At 38.6% G+C, this 24325-nt stretch overlaps 1 protein-coding gene across 9 annotated transcripts in view; it reads left to right on the forward strand.

Annotated features, from left to right (window-relative positions):
* The window catches only part of MGA (MAX dimerization protein MGA), a 58545-nt gene that overhangs the window by 15071 nt on the left and 19149 nt on the right, over positions 1–24325 (forward strand). For 6 of the 9 annotated variants that reach the window (XM_085224806.1, XM_085224811.1, XM_085224808.1 and 3 more), the window contains exons 3-17: positions 1015–1945; positions 2255–2342; positions 2496–2591; positions 7028–7156; positions 7903–8001; positions 8899–9548; positions 10198–10555; positions 11510–11733; positions 12675–12815; positions 13217–13349; positions 14688–15208; positions 16636–16921; positions 18655–19284; positions 19810–20130; positions 21055–22745. In XM_085224806.1, the coding sequence (XP_085080932.1) occupies positions 1015–1945; positions 2255–2342; positions 2496–2591; positions 7028–7156; positions 7903–8001; positions 8899–9548; positions 10198–10555; positions 11510–11733; positions 12675–12815; positions 13217–13349; positions 14688–15208; positions 16636–16921; positions 18655–19284; positions 19810–20130; positions 21055–22745 (6298 nt within the window). The remainder of the gene's footprint in view (positions 1–1014; positions 1946–2254; positions 2343–2495; positions 2592–7027; positions 7157–7902; positions 8002–8898; positions 9549–10197; positions 10556–11509; positions 11734–12674; positions 12816–13216; positions 13350–14687; positions 15209–16635; positions 16922–18654; positions 19285–19809; positions 20131–21054; positions 22746–24325) is intronic. The other 3 variants (XM_085224809.1, XM_085224815.1, XM_085224814.1) reach the window with 2 other exon arrangements.

Genomic DNA, 24325 nt, shown 5'->3' on the forward strand with positions numbered 1-24325 from the left:
TTACATTATTGAAATTGTTAACATTAACAAAAATTAACATAAATACTGATTTTGAACATTTTAGTAATTGCATGATGCTAACGTAATTTTAATATTTTAAGATACTTTTAATATGTAATGTTGTATAATACTTACAAAGAGTGCATTAGTATACCATTCAATATGCTTACTAACGGACTTCTGTAACTTTCTGAGTTTCATTCTACATTTGAAATTCTTGTTTTGTATTTTATGTGTTTTTGAAGTTCTTAACAGGACTGTTAAGAACAGTTCTTAGCAGTTTTTGAAGTTCTTAACGGAACTGCTGACTGTAGTTTTCTGACTGAAATGTCTGTCCCTCAAAGCAGCCCCTCATTTGGAAGTGTGACTGGCTGTCCATAATGTCCAATTCGTGGTATGTAGCACTCTGATTAGGTCAGTACTCCATCTGAGTGGAAGATGGTGCACAGTTGAATAGATTGTTAACGTTCTGTAATAGTTTTGGAACAACAGTTTCACCTAGGAATGGTTTTTGTGTGGCTTCAGGATGAATTAATTAAATTTTTGCTTAAATCTTTTGAACTGAAGTATATTAAGCACTTATCTAGCTTCTTGTTTGCAAATAAAGTAGCTTTTACTAAAGTGACAATTAAATATTTGGTAAACCGAGTCCACTTCTAACCATTTAAAACGTAAAAACTTAGCATCAGTTCGTCTTACGCCTCAAACAGGAAAACTGCAAATGTTATCCCAGTATTACTAGGGAAGGAAATGATGCTGCTACTTTCACAAAGAAGCTGTATTGTCTTCGATGATGGCAGATGGTGGGAGGTTTTTTTTTGTTTTTTTTTTGGTTGTTTTTGAATGATTGCTACTTAAAGTGTAAGCTTGTAAATGACAGCTTATTTAGCCAACTCATGTCTTGGAGCATTTAGGAAGTTCTTTACAATGTGCAATAGAGGGTTATAGGAGATAAAAATGTTTCGGCAAAGCTGGAAAATAAGATCTGTTGTGTTTTTTTTTCTTCCTGCCCAGTCCCATTGCTAGCAGTTATGAGAGCAGCTCCCGAGTGGCATCCCCATTGGACCCCAATGGACAGTTCAATGTAGTCATTAAAGAGGAACCCATCGATGATTATGACTATGAGACAAATATTTGCACACAAGGAGTAAGTGTGAAGCAGGAAGACACGGATGAAGAAACTGATGAGTATTCTAACACTGATGATGATGATCCTGTCCTACAAAAATGCCTGAGGAGATACAGTGAAGCAGATAGAAATGATGGAGACTTCAAGCCTAGGAAACGTGTGCTATCCAGTCCTTCAGGTGTTGCCAAGGCAAAAATGTTAAAATTGGAAAGTGGGAAGATGCCTGTGGTCTATTTGGAACCTTGTGCGGTTACAAAGAGTACAGTGAAGATATCTGAGCTACCGCAGACCATGCTGTCCTCTTGCAAGAAAGACAAATCTGCATTGACTACAGTACTGGATTCTTTGCCTGTCTGTTTTGAAAATCACAAGGGTTCTTACTCAGACACAGCTGCTATAACTGAGGAGATACCTATGAAAAAAATGTCTCCTGGCAATAAACTGGCACAGAAATATTCCTCAATCAAAGAGGCCCAGTGGATTCTATCTAAATCACCTAATTTTAATCTTAGGAGCTCTGTAGGTTGTCAGGTTTCAGACAAAGAGATTAGTGGAAGAAAAAAAACTGGAGTACTGAAGAATTCTGCATCCCTGAAAGGCTCTGGTAGCAGTCAAAACTCACTGTCATCAGGTACCACCAAAAGGGGAAGGCCACGGAAACTGAAAATCTCCAAAGCTGGTCGGCCACCTAAAGGTATAGGGAAACCTGTGATAACAAGCAAGAACAGCCCTATGGGGCCTGCGAGTGTCCTTCCAGATGTTAAGCCAGACCTTGAAGATGTTGATGGAGTCCTCTTTGTGTCCTTTGCATCAAAGGTAAAACCAAACTGTTTTGAATTAAATTCAACCAGTTTTTACTTACATGCTGAAGGTATATTTTCATTTAAACTGAGTTTTTAAATGTGTGACCACCTCAGTTCTGTCATTATCTTGTCCCAGAATTAATCGTAGCATTGTCTTACTTAATGACTTCTGGAAAAATAATGGGATCTGGGGTTCTGTATAAGATAAAGCATACTTGTTTGTTAGTTGTATTTTGAATATCTCAGTGATACTTGATGTGACTTAGTTTGCATCTAAGGCAGTTTTTTGAGGCATATTATTCAAGGCTCTTTATGTACATAGGAAGCTCTTGACATTCACACTGTTGATAGAGCTGGAGGAGAAGAATCACAGAATCTTCAGGCTCCCTTGTTGACTACGAATGATCCAGGTAATTTTCTTTTTTTCTTTTTTTTTTTTTTTTTTTTTGGTGAGTGGGTATTCCCCATGGTAAGGGAATTTAAAAAGACATATTGGAAGATGAATATTTAAGTCATTTTTTGGCACATGAAATATCTTTTATACTTTTTATATTTTTGAGAAGATTGTCAGGCAAGAATACAAGTACTGGAAAAGGAGTTGATGGAAGAGCTGAAAACATTGAGGCATAAGCAAGTAATACATCCTAGTCTTCAGGAAGGTAAGTGTGCAGTGTATATATTGTTGTATATTATACTTGATCATACTGAGTCAATTTCCTACTGGGTTTAAAACTATGCCTAATACAGTTGGCATCTGATTTTTGGTTACTTTTTTTAGACAAGTATTATTGAAGAATGTACACGTTTGTATGTACAAATAGGAGAATATGAATGGGAAGCTGTAAATGTGGTTGGTTTGCTACTTGTGGCAGTGACAAGAAAATCTAAGGTATTTTATCCAGGCTTTTTTGTGGTTGTTTTGTTTTTTTTTGTTTTTTTTCCAGACTTCCAAAGTAGTTTCAGCCAGCCAATAACAATATTTTTGTTTCCACACATTCATGTTGCAGTCTAGAAGGGGTGGAGGGAAGTAAGAGATTACTCCTGAATCTCTTACAGCAAAGTAAGAGGGTTTGTGTTATTTTATATAGCCTGTGTAGAAGATGCTGAGACTTCAGGCCGTGCCTATTTTGTGATGAGTTAATCCTTGTAGAGGACAGATGGAGCTAGAAATGGAGAAATGTTTAAGTTAGACTACTTTTCATATGTCTAATAGTCTGAGTTGGCATAGATGCAGGTTCACTAGCCACATAGGAAGACCCAGCAACATACTTCTAGCTTGTGATCAGGTAGAAGAAAGATCAATGCTATCAAAAGAGTGATGATGCTGAAAATCTTTGCTAGTAGTGAGACTGGCTTTGACATAAGCTTCAGAGCAACTGATGAAAGAACTGATCAAAATTGAAGCATCATACCTCTTGTTCTTGAGGTTCTCTGAATTTCTTATATGTATAACTGCAGTGCTGTAGGAATTTAGATTCCAGATACTGTTGCTAGTTACGTTGGGTCTTCTGCTGTGAAGAACCATGGATTATCTCAAATGGCTCATGCACTATGTGTGGTGAGATCAAACCTGTCAGTTTTGGCAGCCATTTAAAGGGCTGCCTTTATGTTTCAGTGTTGAGCTGATGTTTGTGTCTTTCATTTTCACAAATCGTAGAATCAGTTTCAGTGTTGTAGAATTGCTTGGGTTGGAAGGGACCTTTAAGATCGTTTAGTCCAATACCTCTGCTGTAGCACAGGTTGTTCATAGTGCCATCCAGGCTAGCCTAGTACATTCTCAGGGATTAGGTATAGAATAGAATAGAATCTCTAGAGTTGGAAGGGACCTTTAAAAGGTCATCTAGTCCAACTGCCCTGCAATGAACAAGGACATCCAGGTCTAGATCAGGTTGCCAGGGCCTGATCCACCTTTGCCTTGGAAATCTCCAGCGATGGGACATCCACCACCTCCCTGAGCAGCATGTTCCAGTGCCTCACCACCTTCACTGTAAAATTATTTTTTCTTTTATACAACCTAAATCTACCCTCTATAAGCTTGAAATCGTTTCTCCTTGTTTCTGTCACCACAGACCCTGCTTAAGAGTCTGTCCCCTTGTTTTCTGTTGCTCCCCTTTAGATAGCAAAAATCTGCTATCAGGTCATCTCGCAGCCTTCTCTTCTCCAGGCTGAACAGCCCCAGCCCTCTCATCCTGTCCTTACAGGAGAGGAGTTCTATCCCTTGGATCATTTTTGTGGCCCTCCTGTGGGTATGCTCCCACAGGTCTATGTCTCTCCTGTACGAAGGACTGCACATTGCTGGCTCATCTCCAGCTTGCCATCCACTGGTACCCCCAGATCTTTTTCGAGAGGGCTATACTCAGTCCTTTCATCCCCCAGCTTGTATTGCTAATCCACAGCTTCTCTGGTGGTGGTGAATTCTCAGCACTCTCATAGTAAGGAATTTCTTCCATACATCTAATCTAAATCTACCCTCCTTTAGTTTAAAGCCATTACCTCCTATCACTGCACTCCCTGATCAAGTCCTTCTCTGCAGTTCCTACTCTTCTTCATTAAGTATTAGAAGCTCATGATGAGGTCTTCTTGGAACCTTTTTTTGTGTAGGCTGAGAGAGCTGTTTTTTCACAGCCTGTCTTCTTAGGAGATAACCCACCTCTCAGCTAGATTGTACCTGTGTGGTATATAAGGTTGTGTCATGGAGTCTAAATACAGGTTTCCTTTCCCATTATTCCAGAAAATAGGTGTCCTGTTTTATGAAGACCTCACTGACATCCATGGCCTCACACATCTGTGTTGTCATATTTCAAAAATTGTGGTGAAATCTTTTGTAGTCAGCTACTAGCAATGCTGCAGGTTGCACTGAGCAAATGTTATGGTATGGCAGTACTAAAAAAAGCTCTAGAATTTGTCTCTTGGCCAGTTTAATGTCTGTGTGTTTTCCCAGTTACATCAACTTTCTAAGTCTTGGAGCTTAGTGCAACCTAATCAGCATTCTTGATCTTGTTCTTCAAAATCTCTTGGCCACAGATCATAACTAATATCTCCTTATGGTCTACTGCAAAACAGATGAAGAGGCATGGCTCCTTCCTTTCTCAAAGAAGCAAAGTGCATGTTTTTGAACATTCATTCAACCATCTGGTTGAAGCTTACTGGCTTTTTTGCCCTCCGTGTAGTATAGTAAATGGAAATAGCATTTTTGGCATTAACTTTGCTTTGGTTTTGTGTCATGTAGTTGAGAAGCGTAAGTATCTCTTGATATTCATGGATACCTGAAGCCTACAATTGCTGTTGAGTTGTGAAGTTAAGAAAATGAATATCTAGCGCAGCTTGCATTACGAAGTTAATGTGCTTAGCCATCAGATACAGAAAAGCACTTCAGGTTGGCTAGAAAGCCATCAGTACTTCCTGTGGAGACTAGCATAGATAAAGGATGGGTTGCAAAATGCATTTGAAGAGGTGATTGTGAAGGTCTTACAGGTATTGGGACTGCAAGAAGAAGATGCTTCTGAAAGATGGGAATTCAGCTTCAGCATGTTAGGAAGAAAGCTCCTACTAGAGTACTGCTATGCTATGGAGAGCCTCTTCTATCTGAACTAATTTGAATCCCTTGTCACGTTCCTGAAAATCAAAGCACTGTTGTCTGGCATCATGATTCAGAGAAAATTGTTGTGGAGGGAGTTCTTAATTTGTTACTATATGCAGCAACTGAACATAGCAGCGTGCTGGAGATGATGAGAAATTGATAGAAGTGATAGAACCTGTCGTGTTTAGTGATGTCCATACAGACATATTTGTTCTCTTTAGGCTGTGTTCTGAAAGCGACAGAATAATTCAAATAGGGTGTCATGAAGAATAAACTGCGTGCTCTTTCCTTTAAAATCACTTTGAAAATAAATAGATGCTGTCCTGACATTTGGCAGTTGACGTGTTTTTATACAAAATGCTACATTGCCTTACTTGTACTCATCTTTGCCATGTGGATTTGGGAATTGTATCTCATTAGACTGTCTTTGGTAAAGGTGTTCCTTCAATAACCACATCTGAGATTTGTTCTGCAGCTGTTGTTTTTAGGCTGCCAGTTATCAAGTGACTGTGCTTGCTACTTGTAAAGATAAATATCTGCTACCAACAAAAGGTTTTTGCTGTATGTGCAGATACCACTTCATCTGTCCTGAGCATTGTCAAGTAATACATTTTTATTTCAAATCTTGCATACTTAATACTGATTCCCAGACTTCGGCAACAGCAGCACTGTTCATAGGTTTCTCTTTGGAAAACAAAACAAAGCAAAAAAAACCAAACACAACACCAAAACCAAACGAAGTAAATATTCTCTACTCCAGACTGAGCTGAGTTGGATAGCCATATATTCTTTCACTTGCTGAATAGTAGTTATGCTAGCTTTTGCTTTCCTCATTATTTCTGTGTCCTTACCCGATTTGCTAATTCATAAAGACACTTTTTGTGGCTAAGATGAGCCTTTCTAAGCATTTGGGGGAGGTAAGGAAGATGTTAACAAGCAGTTAAGTGTCCAAACCAGTGCCATTCAACAAAGCTGACTGTTTTGTTTCATTTTAGCCATAGAATTATAGAAACACACACAATGTTCTCCCTGCTTAAAAAAAAAAAAAAAAAAGAAAGAAAGAAAAAAGGCAGGAGGGTTGATTTATTGCAAAACAACAAGATGGCTGGCTAGCTAATTTCAGGCTTATCTGTAAGGACGGTGAGGGGGCAAGGGGATGGAAAAAGCTCTTGGAGAGATCCTGAGAGAGCTGAATACTGAATACAGCTTTATTGTGGAAATGAATAGAACGCTGACATTCTGATTGCTAAAATTCTGCAGAAACTTCAGTAGCAGTCAAAAAAAAGTATCAAGTCATTCCATTTTCATCTCCCTAAAATACTTTTTAATTCATACCTGTTGAGGATCCATTGCAAGTAACAGTTGTTAATGTTTTTTTTCAGAACCCTTAAGACATGGATGAATGCTAGAAAAGTCTTTATGTAATGTGAAACTTTATTTTTTTTTAATAAACATCCTTACTTTTTTTTCTTCTTAACGTCTTGCTGCATTGATGCTGATAATTGCTTCCTGCAGTGGGATTGAAATTAAATTCTGTGGACCCAACAATGAGCATTGACTTGAAATACTTGGGTGTGCAGCTTCCTCTCTCCTACTCAAATTATTCTTTGTGGAGCTATCCAGGAACAAACCCCAATTCTCCAGGTGAGTAGAACATTAATCTGCTGAAAGTATTACATTATATTGACAGCGATCAGAGGGATTTGGGACTTGATGCTGTTCAGAGGTAGTGTTCTTTTTCAGTAGGACAGGAATATTAAGCTTTCCAAAAGCAGTGAAAACAGAAAAGTCCATAATCAAAATACTTTAAAGACTATTTAGTTTTATATTTGACTGTATTATTATTATTATTTTTTACAAAGCTTTCAATGAAATGTACTTGTAAAATTACTATTTCTTGTATTAATTTATTTAGTATCCAAACAAATGCATTTTTCATTAAAATGTGACTGATTCTACTACTGGCAAATACTGTTTTTTAACAGTAAGCGTGTTTGCTAAACAAAGTGCAGAGTGGTTAATTCCAATGTCTCTGTCTTGCTTTGGTATTCTGACTGCTGTTGTTTTCTCCCTGTACTGTTTTTGGAGCTGGTAAAGAGGCAGACCTTGTGTCTCAGACCTGTCTACACCACAAAGGAGGCAGATCCAATTTGGAACACCCTAGTCCAGCTCTTTGTCAAGGGCAATTATTTCTAGCCTAGCATAGCAGTATATAAAACAGCTACAAAGGACCCTGTTAGTATATTTACATTACACTTTAGCACTTGGAAATGATGGGTTATTTGACAGAGCTGTCACATGTATCTCTGAAAAGAAATAAACAGTTCACTAGGACATTTGTAACAATCAATCTTGATTTATGAACTGAGGCTAGCTTTCTTCTTTTCCAGATACTGGATTTCCTTTTGTTTCCAGAACAGGAAAGACAAATGATTTCAGAAAGATCAAAGGCTGGCGAGGGAAGCTTCATGGTGCTTCTAGAAACGAAGGTAGAAAAAAACAGAACGGGATTAAAACAAAAGTAATGACATGAGTGCAGATATTTCTAAGATCTTTATCTTAACATTGGGGAGGTGTTGCAATTCAGTTATAGTGTGTATTTTAATGAGAGATTTATTTTTGTTTGGAGACTCTCTTGAATATTGCTACTACTTCCATGAACAACCAAGAATGAGCGCTTACGAGGGGAAAAAAGAAACTGAAAATGATAAAATGAACAGAATCAACAACAAAACATATTCTGTTTTACACATAAGGTTTCAGTGAAAATCAAAATTGTAATAATTTTGTTCATCAGTTTTGGTTTAAACTGGGGAGCAGTATAGTATGTCCAGAATTCCATTGCCTTAGAGACTTTGAAGTGATTTTCTTTTATATTGGATGTATTTTTAACTCCAGCTAGGTGAATACTTCTATATATTCAACTACTTTGCCCTGCCTCAGAAAGAAATGAGTATTTAGCAGTTTGCCAGGTCTTATTTGGAAATTAGGTAAAATATTTCTGTTGTACTCTCTGCACTTGAATACTGTATTTTGTTGGGGTGTTACAGATTTATTCTGCTGTTGCCAGGTACATGGTGGGATACATGTTTAGGACAAACAAAAGGAAGCTGCACAGAAACACTGACTGTTGAAGACTTTCTCTTTCTGTGAATGAATATACTTATACTTTCCTTAAAAAGAGTTGTTTAGACTGCTGGCTGTGTTTCAGATTGAGCTTATATTTGATATTTGTGTGTTGTACTCTTAAAGGAATTACATACATCTTTAAAGAAGTATGTAACTCTTCTATACTGTTTAATAAGATTTAATTATATATATATATAAGGTAAAGCCTGTCAGTTTGCTCTCCTAGGGGCTAGTTAAAATGCTCGTCATTTATTTAGGTGGCAGTTCAGAAGGTTCCTTGAAGAATCGCTCAGCATTCTGTAGTGACAAGCTGGATGAGTACCTGGAAAATGAAGGAAAGCTGATGGAAACGAGTATGGGATTCTCTTCTAGCACACCCACTTCCCCTGTGGTATATCAGCTTCCCACCAAGAGCACTAGCTATGTGCGAACACTAGACAGTGTTTTGAAGAAGCAATCCACCGTAATTCCATCCACATCTTACACGTTCAAGCCCGCTTCCCTGTCATCTACCTCTAGGAAGGCAAGGACTCAAAACAGACAGGCATCTTCAAACAGTAGAGGGAAATCATCCTACAAGCCTATACTGCCTTCGCCTTTTTCTGCCAAGCAGAAACAGAACTTTTCAGCATCAGTGGAAAAGGCTGCTAAGTCTCTCTCAAGTAGCTCTTTGACTAACCAAGCAGATGGTTTCCTGATGCCAAATCTGGATGAAAGCATACTGCCAAAACAAATAAGTTTGCGCCACACGCCACAGCAGCAACAAGCAGCTCGTCCGCCAGGTTTGTCTAAGTCTCAAGTAAAGCTAATGGACTTGGAAGACTGTGCTCTCTGGGATGGCAAACCACGAACCTACATTACAGAAGAACGAGCAGATATCTCCCTGGCTACCCTGCTTACAGCTCAGGTAGATAGCAGTATTTTTCTTTCCTTCAGTACTGTTGCGTTCTCAATTATCTGTAGTTATTGAAGCTGCCTGTAGATGCAGAAAGTAAGACTGAGGCTGCTAATGAGCATGACAAAACATGTTCTTCCTTTGTGTTGTAGCCTTTATATTGGAAGTTTAGAACTGCTGTCTAAACAGCATGTGGAAATACTAATTGTATTAATAACATGTTGATAGGCATTGTTAATTATGAATTATCTCAATTTCCCTGTTAAAAGTTCTAATTGATACAGTTGCTATTCAGTAACTGCATTTCCTTACTATTTGACACTTCTTTTTTTCAGTAGGGCTAACTCCAAAAAAAACCAAACAACCAGAAACAAAACAAAAAACGTGATGTAACTTTGATGTCAGATGATAAACTGCTTTCTTTGCGGCCCACTTCTTGAAGAGGCTGTTCAACTGTCTCAAATTGTGTCTCATAATATTAAAATGTAAACTCTTCTCTATTGTATTTTTTCCATACATGTGACAAATTTTTATGGATAACCAGACCATGTAGTAAGAGGGAGGTATAATTCTGAATGAACTTGGAATAGCAATTTCACATTTGCTTGATTTCACCTTGCTAAAATTTCAAGTGTTTACTTACTATCTAAAACTTTTTCAGGCTTCTCTCAAAAACAAACCTATCCATAAAATAATACGACGACGAGCACCTCCTTGCAATAACGATTTCTGTCGGCTGGGTTGTATATGTGCCAGTCTAGCACTGGAAAAACGTCAGCCTACCCATTGCCGCAGGCCAGACTGTATGTTTGGGTGTACTTGCCTGAAGAGAAAAGTACTGGTAGTGAAGGGTGGATCAAAACATAAAAAAATACTGAAAAAGGCTGTGCGTGGAAATCTTGTGTTCTATGGATCACAAGAAGAACAGCAAGAGGATGAAGATGTGGAAGAAGAGGGTGTGGGAGAAGAAGATGAGATGAAGCAGAAAGACAAGAAGAAAAGAAAAAAAGTGGAATACAGTGAGTATTGCTGGGTAGAAAGCAATTTCTTAAACTTCCCTGAAATCAGCTGCCTTGCCAGGAAATGTTTTTAGGTTCTAGTAGGGATTCCGTTACTAAATCCAGAAATGGGAATGAGCTCTGAGAGATCTCTGCAATGCTTATCTTGGTGTAACTGACTGGTAGGTAATCACACCTTTTCCCTTTTAGTAACTCTTATCTATTACAGGCTTTTTTGCATTATTCAGTCATTTGTCTTGCTCAAATAACTAGTTTCTTATTGGTAATTTTAACTCTCTGTGAACCCTCTAAATATCTTCAGAGACTAAGTATATGGAAATAATTACTGCTATAGCTGCTGGTAATCTTTGCTGTCTACTACTCATTCTCTCCCTCTTACCAAGTAAGCATCTGGAGCTTTATTTTCAGTTCCTGTATATAACTATATTTCACTGACTTTGGTGGAAATAGTTGAGTAGTTTTAGACCTGTTCTAAGGCATGTTCAGAAATATGACAGAAATTGCCTATGAACTTACAGCTTTGTTCTAGTAATAATTTTATCAACGGTAAAAAATGATGCTATGTGGTGTTCCAATAGAGTAAACAAGTTTTTATGTGTAGTTGTGCTATAAAGTATATTTTTTATATGTTTGAAATTTGTGTTTGCTGTCTTTTAAGATTCCCAGCTCTGTAGTGGTCTTTTAATCTGCTGTCTTAGCACAGCTAGGAAACAGTGATTAGCATAGAATCTTTCTCATTTTCATTTGTGGACAAATCCTTGGTGGCTTCTCACTAGAATTTGAGACAAGAACAGATACCAATATTTTTAATTCAGTGTGAATTAGTTACTGGTATATGGCTAGACTTTAGACTCAAACTCAGATTTTCATTGCTGCCATGCTACGTTAGTTTTCACTTGTGTAAATTACTGTTTTTTTTAAATTTATTACTGTTTTGTTTTTTTTTTTCCCCAGCTATTTGTGACTCAGAGCCAGAAAAGCCTCTTAGGAATTGTCCATTGTGGGTAAAAGTAGAAGGTGAAATAGATCCAGAACCTATTTACATTCCAACACCATCTGTTATTGAACCAGTTAAATCTACAGTCCTGCCTAACCCAGAAGTTGTGCTTTCTAGTAAACATAGATCTTCCAGTGGAGTGAAAACAGGCAGAGTGTATACTCCTAAACCCAACCCCGTGGTAAGAAATGGGATATTCTTTTTTTTTTAAGCTGAAAATTAAAGCAAACGTTGCTAAAAACTTCTGTATATTTGAGATAAAATGAGATGATAGGCATGTTGATAAGCTAGGATGAATTGACATATACATGTATCTCTTTAACTACGGTAGTCTTCTGTTGAGAGTTTACTGTAGCAGTGAGAAAGGTGGTAATGATTTGCTGATGACCTATTAAATAATGCAGTAATATATGCTGTTTATGGGTAAAATGATTACTTGTCCTGTAGTGTTTGTAGAAGTTACTATCTACAGAATGTAGCCTTGTTAATAACTTACATGTGAAAAAAGTCTGAATAGTGACACAGAGGATCACTGTGATTGTAGAAGCTTTTGTGTTCTTGTTTGTGGCTTCACTGCCAGTGTTGTAGGAGTCTTTGCCTCTCCTCTCCCCTCACCTTTATCTAACACAAGCAATAGCAGTCATAGATGAAGAATAGTAGTGAAGTTGAGTCTAGTTATGTTTAAAGACGAAAATATGTCAGAGTTGGTGCTCTATTTATCAGATAGTTAAATGGTGAATGACACTTCAGGACTTCTTTCTCTGTTGAGAAGAGAATTTAAACAGGTACGTTTTTTTCCTGTTTTTCTTCCTCTGTGTAATTTGGGAGCAATCTGTAGACTGAGCTATGATATTATAGAGTGGCTTGAATTGGAAGGGAGATTGGTAGATCATCTAGTTACAGCCCCTCTAGCTGGGGTTGCTACCAGCTAGATCAGATTGTACAGGGCGCCATCCAACCTAGCTTTGAAAACCTCCATAGGTGGGGAAAGAGGAAAGATTCAACTTCAAATATTCTGATATTTTCTACTGTAGCGTTAATATTAAATTCTTTTAGAAAGCGAAAGTGTTTTATAAATCTAGTGCACATCCAGAATGGAGAGGTTGTATTTTTTTTGTGTAGATTCGAGAGGAGGACAAGGATCCTGTCTACTTGTATTTTGAAAGTATGATGACTTGTGCAAGGGTTCGAGTATATGAGCCTGGGAAGGAGGAAAAAAAGCAACAAAAAGACCAAAAGCATTCACAGAGCTCTTTTGTAAAGGTAAGAATTTACAGTGTGTCCAGCGTGTATCCTGCAACAGGTAGGAATATTGGAAATGGGAAGAAAATTTTTCCACAGGAACTTGTACATAACGTGGGGGCTTGGCTTTTATTTGACGGTGATGTAGCGACAGAGCCCAAATCATCATGCAGTGATGGTCAACTTTCCCTGTTACTGTGATATGAATTGTCTTGTCTGTGGAAATTCCTGGCTGCAAAACTCGTTATTGCATGAGTCTTAAAATTGCTGTTAGAAGACGAACATTTTACTGCTGGCAAAGTTAAAATGCTTTCTATGGTTATGGATGATAGCATGATGAACCAGTGTATTTTGTGATGTCATTTTATTGTGGAAGAGGATACACAAGGATAATATTTTGTACATTTTTTTTCTTCCCACAGATGTATGAACAAGGACTTCCATCTTCAAAGAAGGAATCTTCTAAGAAAGAATTATCTAAAAAAGAGTCTTCTAAGAAAGAATCTTGTAAGAAAGAAACCAGTGAGATAAACAAAGGCCCTGAAAAATGCGGAGGTAAGAGCTGAATCTTGAGTGTAATTGAGTGTGTTGATAGTTTTTGGCTTTAAAAAAAAAAAAAAAAAGGAACTATTGATGAAACAAGAATGCATTTGCTGTGGGAGTTTCTACAATTGCCAATAAAAATCTTGTGATGTGCTTGCAGTTTCCTGTTTTCTTAATCAGTTGTGTGTCATGTGGGAGATACAGCAGGCTAACTACCAAGTACTTGCCATCATTCCAAGGTTGAAATGATTGATGTTACAGTAGCTCGTTCAGAGTAAAAGATTGTATTATACAGCAGACTTGTATTTAAGGATGGTAATTAGATACTTAATAGGGAATGGAAATCAGAGGTTTCTCTCCCTACTCTCATTACTTTTTAATTCCTGAAGAATTAATAAGTTTACAAGTGGTGTTGTGAATCTTAGACCCTCGTGTTCTCCACTTAGAACTGTATGGGTTAAAGAAGTGCCTCTACTTTGTATGGAGCTGTTTGATGTTGAATTATTTTAGTTCAAGTTGAAAGGTTGAATTGAGTACATTATGTATGAATGTGGCTTTGAGTTTGTAACTCATAAAGAGGGAGGTTAGGCATCTTTGTCTCTTTTCATTTGAAATGGCCCAAATCATGTTGCAGTCCTTAAAATGAGACGTACTCAAGGCATTGTGTCATCCACTAATGAAATACGGCTGCCTTTTTGAGCTGATTTTTTTTTTTTCCCCCCCACTGCTTAATGTATACAACAGCATTCTGTGTTTAAGGATCGGAATGGAAAAATAATACAACTAGTTGAAAATACTGATGAATTGGTAGGTCAGAATTAAAATGACCAGGACACAGGGCTCAACATCCTTACAGTTTTGCAAAAAATGACGTTGGATCTCCAATGACAGCAAACGGTCGTGCTTCTATTAAACATCTTCCACAAAAGACAGTTCTGCTAGTGGCTTGTTTGTCAAAAATAGCATTATAGGACACTGGTCCTTTTCTGACTCCAAGAGAAAAGTGCCATCTCTGGAATAATCAGTGATGCTTTCCATTGCATATTGATGTTGCTTGGAGATGTTACATCCACACACTGAAACAGTCCAGCTTTGTTTAGCTTGTGAGATGCAACGGGATAGAACCTGAGATGGTATGGCTACAGAGAATTAACTGTGAGAAACAGTTACCTTAGTTTTGCATTTTTGCTTGCTTGTGAAGCTCTGCAAGGGGAAGTGATGTTTTGAACAGTTCTTTTTACTTGCCCTGCAGCTGAGACAAGGGTGGAGGTGGGCAGAACAAAACTGTTTGAATATCCAGGTGATTAAAATGCCACAGTATTGCAGAAACCTATTTCAATTCTTTCTCAGAGAAAAGTTCGTGGTCTTCCCATAGTGAGGGGGACTCTTCCTCCGCCTCCTGTGTTCATCCCACCACTCCATGTGCACCAACCAAACTTATCGAGATTATCTCTGACTGCAGCTGGAATGAAGATTGCAATAAGATATTGACCATCCTATCACAGCACATCAACAGTAACATGCCACAGTGCCTCAAAGTGGGTAGCCTCATTATTGAATTGGCTTCGGAACACAAGGCTCAGGATGCAAACAACCCTCCTGTGTACTCCTCCAGAGTGAAAATTTCAGTGCCATCCTACCAGGACAGTGATGAGAAGCCTGAGTCACCTGACTTGGAGACTCCCGATAGTGGAGTGCCGTCATGCAAAAAAGCAGAAAATGTAAAGTTCTTTCAGGCTTACACATTGGACAAGCTACGGGAGAAGTTGCATGGGGGCAAAGGCTTGCCTTTTTATGCAGGAATTTCTCCTGCAGGAAAGCTGGTTGTCTACAAGCGCAAAGCTAATATGAGCCACTCAGGCTTGATTCAGGTGGGTCCCTCTGCCTTTACTGTGGAGATTAGATTCAGTTTCATCCAGTATCCTAGAACCCTCTAAAGAGGAGAACAAACACTCTTGTAATTTGTCTTACCTAGTCTTTTGACTGTCCAGACAAGATTTCTTCATATCCAGTGACATTTCTGCCTCTCTGTAAGCTTGTCCCTTTTAACAGAAAATCTGATTCCAAGTCTGAAGTCTGGTGATATAGATTGGTCTTTTGGCCTTTTAGGTCTTGGTGGCCCAAGTGCAGAATCTTTCTCAAGATCTTGGAGCTTTTGAAAACTCTCTGCAGATGCATTTGGCAGATAACACTTCTGAATAAGTGGCTGTCAGAAGCCACAAAAAGAATAATTTCGGAGGTGTACACTGGGACAAAACTTTAAAAGGAAGCTGTAAACATTAAATTGCTTTTTATTCAGTTTGCTAGTCTTGACTAATAGCTTGTTGTCTTCTGAGTGTGTGTTAATGATGAGGAGACTTCATAAAATTCAGAGCGTGTCATTTCTCTGCAGTCTCGTGCTGCCAACTTGCTGTTAGGAATTGCTGGAAGGAGCTGTAGGATCTCTTCTTTTTCAAGGATATTATGTGGTCGTAGTAACACCACTCGCACTGGAGGTATATGAATTAGAAAATGAGAATTGAGTTCATTTGCATAATGCGTTGCAGATGCATTGCCCTTACAAGGAGAAGCTCGCAGAAAGAGCAGCTTAGGGGCAGACTTCCTGTTTTAAAGAGTGAAGGCCTTTTTCATTGCGGTGTGTTAAAATAAGTGGCTTTTAGAGGTTACTACTGAACAGCCTGGAGGTAGAAAGCAGTACTACCAATCAAATTCGTATGAAATTTCCTGTTGACCACTGGGCTTATAGCCTGATATCCAGAAAAGTTTGTTTCTTCTCTCAGTTACAACTGCAGCTCTGAATGTGGAGTTAGTCAATTTGTGATACAGTACAGACAAGAAAAGAAAGCTGACAAAGCTTTTGCAAACTCCTTAGAGTTTTGTCCCGATGTATATGTATGTGTTCTTTCTTCTGTAATGCTAGGTGATGATAGGGTAGAGAATTTTATCTAAAATCGTCCTCATATTTGGAAAACCACTCTTAACTCAGGACTGCAGTGTAAGTAGGAAAGGAAAAACGCGTGCTAGCTTCCCTCTACTTAATTTCAGTGATTTCTCATGTTCCTTTGGACTCTGTAGTTCTTGAATAGCATCTAATATCTGTATTACAAAGATGCAACAGAGTTGCTTGAAGTTACTCTGAGCAGCAGGGAAGTTAGGAGTTCCCAGTCTGAATTGTAATGTGGGTCTTTGTTTTTGTTTTTTGAAAAGGACGCTTGGAAGTCCTGTGGAATGAAACACCTCTCCAGAGGTGGTGAATTAGCATTCTTTTCACAAAATTTCCCTTTTCCACTTTTTTCAGGTTAATGATAAAAGGTATCCTCAGGCCAAACTGCTTTTGGGACAGATGGGGGCATTACATCCTGCCAGTCGGCTAGCTGCTTATGTCACAGGCAGGCTGCGACCCACAGTACTTGATATCTCAACCCTCAGTACTGTGATCTCCAAGGTAGCATCCAATGCTTCTGGGACACCATCAGTCCAGGTGCCCACAACATCAGCTCCCAAAACTACATCTTCCATCAGCACTACTTCAAACCCCAGTGTGACGACTCTGAAAGCTCTTATCCCACCACTGAGACAGATAGGTAGGTTGGAACTTATTACTGTATTTTAAATTGCGTGAAGGTAAAATAAAAAGCAAGTGTACAGCATTGCTGTTGATTTCTTTGCAACAGTGCCTGCTGCCTTTGGCTGACTTGCCAACTAAGCTGCCTCTGCAATAAATAACCTCTCTAAAGCAGAAAGTTTTATTTTTACTTCAGAATAAGACTAGAGGTGTTGACTTGACTTCTAGTTATTTTACTAACAATACTAGAGCATATTTTCAAGAAACAAGGAAGAAGGGATACAGATACCTACCCATTGAGCCTCAATTTTTGTTTTGAGAGTTTTCTTACTATGATTTTTGATTGCTTCTCATCAAGCATTGAAATTAAAATGAGGGTTTAAAGTGTGAAAGGATCGCTCCGAGCTGTAGTTCCTCAAAGTTTGTTTTTCTGATGATGTTGCACTTAGAATTGGAACTCATGTGACCAGCGAAGCTGCATGAAGCAGTGCAGTGAAATACAAGACGTCCCAAGTCTGGATTAGCAAAAGAACAGGTGTGCAGCCGATAACTACTGGCCTGCAGTCTCATTGGATTTCACAAGCTAAACAGGGTTGGACTTAGTCAGCACTCTTGAAGTTTTTTTCTTTGTCAGTTTTTTCTTTTTTCTTTTTTCTTTCTTTCTTTTTTTTTTTTTTTTTAAAGGAAGGAATATCAGGAAAAGCATTTGGTACTTGTATCTAAGTTGGTACTGAAGTGCTTTTACCCAGCATGGCAAGAGATGAATTTGCCTTTAAATACTATGTTTAGCATGATTTTAAGCAACAACAACAAAAAACATCGAAGAGAAATCTAGTTCCCAGCCACACATTTCCCCCATCTTCACTAAATATCTGAAGAAGTTTTGCAAGAGAAAAGGATGTTACCTGTGTCCTGGCAGAATGTTAACTTTGGTGAATTGCTCTGTTTCCTTCTGACTAAATTTTCCTTGCATTGTAAATAGTTGTGTTGTTTTTCTCTTCCTGTGATAAAACCACTTGTGTTATGTGCTTATGCACTATTAAAAAGGTGGCTGCATTTCATTGATGGGTGAAGCGATCATTGCATATATATTTAAGCTGGGCTTGCGCAATGATCTCTGCGTTGTTGTACTGTGTTGTACTGTGTATCTAGGTTCTGTTTCTCATCTGTAAGCATCTGGAGTGATACAGATATGGTATTCTGGTCCTTGGAGAGCAAGAGATGAAGGGAAGCTTCCCAGTAGTGATTTCTTCCTGTTGGTCGAATTTATCCCATCCTCAGCTGCACAAATGTCACTGCAAAAAGGAGGAGGCAAGACAAAATTCTCTTCCTCCTTTCTCTATGGCTGTTTAACACTTATATACAGTCAGAAAATCAAGAAGCAGTGAAAAGAGGAACATGGAAAAAACTACTACAGGAAGAATTTGAGATTCAGAACGTAGTTTGAGTTTACTGCACCTAGCCATTTGTTTCCTTGTACTGAAATTATAATTATATATTCATAGTTTCATGATAAAGAACAACACCTCAAGACCTAATTTTTTTGTGTGACCAGGAGGAGATGCAATAGAATACATGCATATTTCTAATATGTAAATCATATTCAGGACTGCTGTGAAGGTTTCTGGTTAAGTACAGGGTGTTCTTAAAGTGAATGGAGACCCAAATTCATTATGAAATGACAGTTGTTGTACCTGAAGAGCAGCAAAGAGAAGTCTATTAAAATTTTGACCTGCAAGTTTTTATTTGCAGCTGCTCGACCCTCACCTGGTGGTGTGTTCACAAAGTTTGTGATGAACAAAGCTGGAGCTCTGCAGCAGAAGATTCCTTCAGTGAGCACATGCCAGCCTCTTTCAAGGCCACAGAAGCTCAGTATCAATCCTACACCGATAATGGTTGTCACTCCTGTGGTTCCCACAAGTCTGTCTCCAGCTCACTATACTATCTCTCCTGGGGTGACTACAGCCACCACCACTTTTCCTGTAACTGTTGAAAGTACCAGTGTGGCACCATCTACTGTGTCTGCTCCTAGCCAAACAAGAGCTAATGAACCTGCCTCCTCTCCTCCTGCAATTACAGTCACAGGTGCTTCTGCAACACCTGGAACCAACACTTGCACTACTTCCTCATCTGCCACTCCTACTGCCACTGTGAACGTAACAAAAGCAGCTGTGGTTGCTGCTCCAGCACCACCTCTGTCACTCCCTACTGTAGTAACAGCTCCAACAATTACTTGTCCTGTTATCACAACATCCCCTTCTACAGTTGTACTAACAACTGCAGTGGCTACGTCTGTGGTGACCACACCAGCTTCCTCTGTCAGCTCTGTTCCGATTATATTATCAGGAGTGAAGTCAGCTCCTTCAATAGCTCCCAAAAGAGGTAAGACTTGTCTGCTTCAGCGTATTGTTGCAAATGCTCACTTTTTTTTCTCTCCTCATTCATTGTTGGGACACAGTATGCAATTGCAGAACCCAATTTAAGTATAGACTCGCTTGTCTCACCGTTATTTCCAAAATGGAATAAGAAATGTAGTCTCTTAAATGGCTTGTTTTATTCCAACCTAGCCGAAACTACTAGAGAAGGGGAAAAAGAAACTATTTATCTGGTCAGTATCTGCTATGAAACGGGCTTGGAGTCTCCCATTGTTTCTTGGCTTGTAGAAATGTGTAGCACAGATATTGCTGTGATTGCTATGATTTCACCGTTGGTATAGAATTGAAGAAGTAGGTGTGGAATTACCTTTTCACTGTTACTTGAGAGTTTTCTGAGTCGTGGTTGAGAACTAGACACACATCTAAAGATCTAAAGATGTTTCTAAAACATCTGTGCTTGATTTAAGAATAATGCCTGATTTATAGTATGTTTTCTTAACCTGATTTTACGTAACTTTTGAAAATGTTTTAGAAGATGCTGCTCCACAAGCACAAGCTCTAAATAAGACTCCTCCAAAGATACCTCCTGGAACAGAGAAACGTGTAGGACCACGACTGTTGTTGATTCCGGTGCCTCAGACATCCCCTGCTTTGCGACCATTAAACAATGTGCAGCTTCCTCAGAAACAGAGAATGATTCTTCAGCCTCTCAGAAGCCCTGGTGGGGTGAACCTGTTCAGGCATCCTAATGGGCAGATAATTCAGCTTGTTCCGCTGCAGCATTTTCGAGCTCCGGGTGCCCAGCCCAGTGCCCAGCCTAACGTGCAGCAGCCTGTGATGTTCCGCAATCCAGGTACAAAGTCCAAGGTTTCTTTCTTGGCTGACTGGTGTGTTACTTAGGTTTGTCGCACCGTATTTCTATCTGTGATACTTACTTATCATACTGAAAGTTATAGAGCAGGGTGTAAGTAAAGACTGTTAAGTGTAGTTACCCAGAAGTAATGCAACTTCAGCCCATCTAAGATGTGGAAAGTGCACTTAACAGTTAAATTACCAACACTTGAGAGTTCTTCACAGCAGGTAAAAGGGTCCATGTGTATGACAAAGGAGCCTTAGTCACTGTATTATCGCTTTAAAGAGCTGATGATCTTCTAATTCAGAAATCATACTTGCTGGAGATGCTTTTAAAGAGAACAAGCTGTTAGCTGTGTCTCATTGGACTGAAGTTCCTTTCTGATCTAGGACTTGTTACAGGAGAAACTTGCTGCCTGTGGTCTTATTTTTCTTGTTTTAAAAGGAGTTTTGAGTATCTAATCAAATGCACTGATGGGTTTGTTAAGTTGGAAAAAATTGTGGTATAATCACATAATTTTGTCGTATTTTTTCTCTGTGGAAGTTTTTACTGGAAGAAGAAATAAACATTCGTCTTTTACTTAAGAGTAATCCCCATTTCCCTGTTTTCTGTAAGTGGAAAAGAATAAAATGGAAAGAATCTCAGCGAAATACAGTACTTTCTTCAATTAAAAAAAAATGATGCTAGAGCTTACCATTACATCTATTCATTCCAGAGTGACCACCTCATTATTTTTTTTAAGGAGATGTTCTGTATAAAAACTGTACAGTTTACCTTATGCAGCATCCACTTTTTCACTGAGAAATTGTTACGATGCTGGTTACATTACAATTGATGAGAATGCTGGCTGCTTCTGGAACAGCATCAAGTGCTGAAAGAAAATCATATGGGCAAGAATAAGCTGATCTTTTCTTTTCTTCACAGGATCTGTTGTAGGAATTAGGTTGCCTACACCTGCTAAGCCTCCCGAGTCAAGTGTATCTCCTGCTTCCTCTGTGTCTTCCACTCCTGTCACAAATTCAACTGTACAAACTGCAGGACCCAAGTCATCCTCTACGTTCACTCCAGCTACTCAAGCATCTTCTCTTTCTCCTTCAGTAACAAGATACGTATCACAAACAGGCACTGTGACTCTGAAGATCTCACCTCCTGCTGCTGCTAATGTGACAAATCAAACCACCACTGAATCAAAAATAACTGGCAACTCAGGTGTTCTACCAGCATCAAATGCTAATGTCTTACCTTTACAATCTGGTAGTTTTGCTTTACTTCAGCTCGCAGGACAGAAGACAGTACCAAACTCCATTCTTCACCATTTTGCATCTCTTCAGATGAAGAAGGACTCCAAGAAAATAAGCCAGAAAGATGACTCAGGTGCTGCTCAGCAAACAGAAACAGAGAAGGATTTGCATTCAGAGGAGAGTGAAGTTGCAGAGTCTGAGGTTGCAGTGTCAGGTGACAAAAAAGAAGAAAAGGAGGTGTTAGTAAACCAGTCAAAGAATGTTGAAGGATCAGTATCTGGAACAGTCACACCTGTTGAAAGTTCCACTGCTTTAGAGGCATTTGAGAAGGATTCAAAGGTGCTTGAGGGTTCTGGTGATGATGGCCCCCCTCTTCAGAATGATGTTTCCACAGATGTTATATCTTCTGACCATTCATACATCAGTGAAAAGCTAAATGATGAGGAAAATGAAGCAGTCATGGATAAGAAAGAGGATTCTGTCTATTCTGAAAATGTAGGAGCTGTTTCAGCTAACTCTGAAACAGTTTGTGAATCATTAGAATATTCTCTAGTTGCTCCTCTGAATGATACACATCCACAGGGTCTCAAGGATCAAGAGACTGTACAGTTGAAGAACCATGGAAAAGAACAAATACATGCTGAATGGGAAGATAAACCAGTTAAGGAACAGGAGGGTGAAGTGCAGGCACATATGAAAGAGGGTAACAAAGCAAGTTCTGGGCAGTCACGGAGACAGCAAGAACAAGATACGCAGCTGGAGAGCAAAAAGGAAGAGACAGGAACTGAACTGCCTCAGAACAAAACAGAGTTCCAGGATGGTCCTGTGCAGCCGAAAGAGGAAAAAAAGGAGTGCAAGGCCTCTGCAGAAGCAGAAAGCTTAAGAGAGAAAAAAACAAGCAAGTCTGAAATAAGTTTTGCAAAAGAGCAATGTAATGCTTTAGGAGATAAGCAGGTAATAAGTACTGAGGAAGGCAGAACCAACATAGCCATGGGGGAAAGCAGTAAAAACAAAGAACAAGGTGCTGTTGATTCTCAGGAGGAAATCAAAACAGTTGAAGATACTGTAATACCGGCTAACAGTTCTTGGAGCAAAATATCCAGCATTGCCCCTGTTTCAGAAAACAAAAGGGAAGGAGCTAACAAAGCTGACAGATCTGATATAGGTGACTTCATCATACCTGAACAGAAGGCACAGGAACCCAGGCATCACAAAAAGAGTTCTGCGCCCACTACTGATACAACTGATTATATGGAAGAGGAAGAAGATGATGATGATGATGATGAAGATGAAAAAACTGATGATTCTGCTTATGAGATGCTGGATGGTGTTTCTGATTTCTCAAGTGAAGAGGAAATAGATGTTGAAAAAGTGGTAAGTATTTAACTGTTTATGAAGGGCCTTTTTTTAATTGACCAACTACCATGCCTGAACCCATGGATTTGAAAGAAACTGTATAATTGTGTTCTAGGCTTCAGTTTCTTTAGAAATCGTAGATATGGCTTCCAAGTGAAAACATTTGACTTCTTTCCTATCATTTTTTTTTTTAATGAGTAGCATGTAAGTGGCCTTTTAGATACTGTTTTTCAGTCTGAGTTACATTGAAACAGCTGTAGTAGAACTGTTGCATGTGATGTTGCTATTATAGTGACTAAAGCAACTTGATTCTGCCTAATGCAACATAGGATTCTAAAATGTATTAACCAGTCTGGTATTTCTCATATTTCAAGCTGTTTCCTTTTACTCAGCTTTCATAGTTCTTACTAGTTAACTTTTGTTTCTGGAAGGAATGCTCAAATTGTTCCTTGAATTCCTGTTGAAGTTTAGTGATAAATTCAGGTAGCACTGAAAGCTGTCATTCTGTGTTCAGTAGAAAAGAAACTGGCTACAGAAGCCACGGAATAAGGGAAGTGATGTGGTTAATATATGTAAGATATCTTTATATTTTAATGCTAATAGAGTTTCTGTCTGATTACATTCAGAAGCTGAAACAATCATACATGTAACTACTTCATGTATTTTTGGTGTATCAGAAATAGTGCACTGTTAGTTAAAAAACACAGAGCTGGGTTTTTCTGATCGGTGTAAATGAACATAAGAAATTTGCCTTTTTGGAGGATGAGATAAAAGCAGAAAGAGGTAAAAGGGGAGAAGAACTGAAGAGTAAATGAATTAAAATATGGTAGACTATACTAGTGTTCTCAGAACGTGAAGCTCCAGGTATGTAATTCCAATTATGTAAAATTCTTTTATCCTTTCTCTGTTAATTCATGTCTATTATTGAAAACCAAATTAGACTTCTTCCTCTTGTAATGATACCCAGACTAACTCAGTTGAGCCAGCAACCACAGCTTTTGAAGAATGTATTTTATTAAACAAAAATAGACAAACCAATTGGTGTACCAGCTCACAATTTTCAGGTGTGATAGTAGCATCCCAGCTGCATGAAGATGATGAAAATGAAAGCATCTATGATTTTTGGAAGCTCTTCCAGCTTGCAAAACTGAACTATTGCTGTCTTGTGTTAGGTGGGGTGGTGACACTTTGGCAGTTCTGTATCTTCAGCAGGGTTATCATTACGTTTAGAGAACTACAGTTTATAGTTATCAGTTGCCCAGTAAACCTTTCAGATAAAGTAGTCTTAAGAATCTGTTTGTTTACCGACAGATAACAAATACAGTGTCTTGGTCACAGAGTAACCTGTTGCCAGGATTGATGTTTTAAAGATCTGGTTTTCTTCTGTCCTCTGAAAGAATGATAAAACTAATTATCAGAGATTCTAAGAAGAATTTGTTTTGGAAGAAGTGCATTCTGCATGTTTTGGAAGTGATCAGTACAATTCAGGGAACCATATAAGATATTTTCTAAGTATTTGCTATAAGTTTATACAAACGTGATTAAATTAGCTTTAGATCTAGAGCAGCAAGGCTGGGCATTGAGATCTTGAAGAGAAA

The sequence above is a fragment of the Meleagris gallopavo genome, chromosome 5, assembly GCF_905368555.1.
Source record: "Meleagris gallopavo chromosome 5, MGAL_WU_HG_1.1, whole genome shotgun sequence".
Classification (NCBI taxonomy): Eukaryota; Metazoa; Chordata; class Aves; order Galliformes; family Phasianidae; genus Meleagris; species Meleagris gallopavo.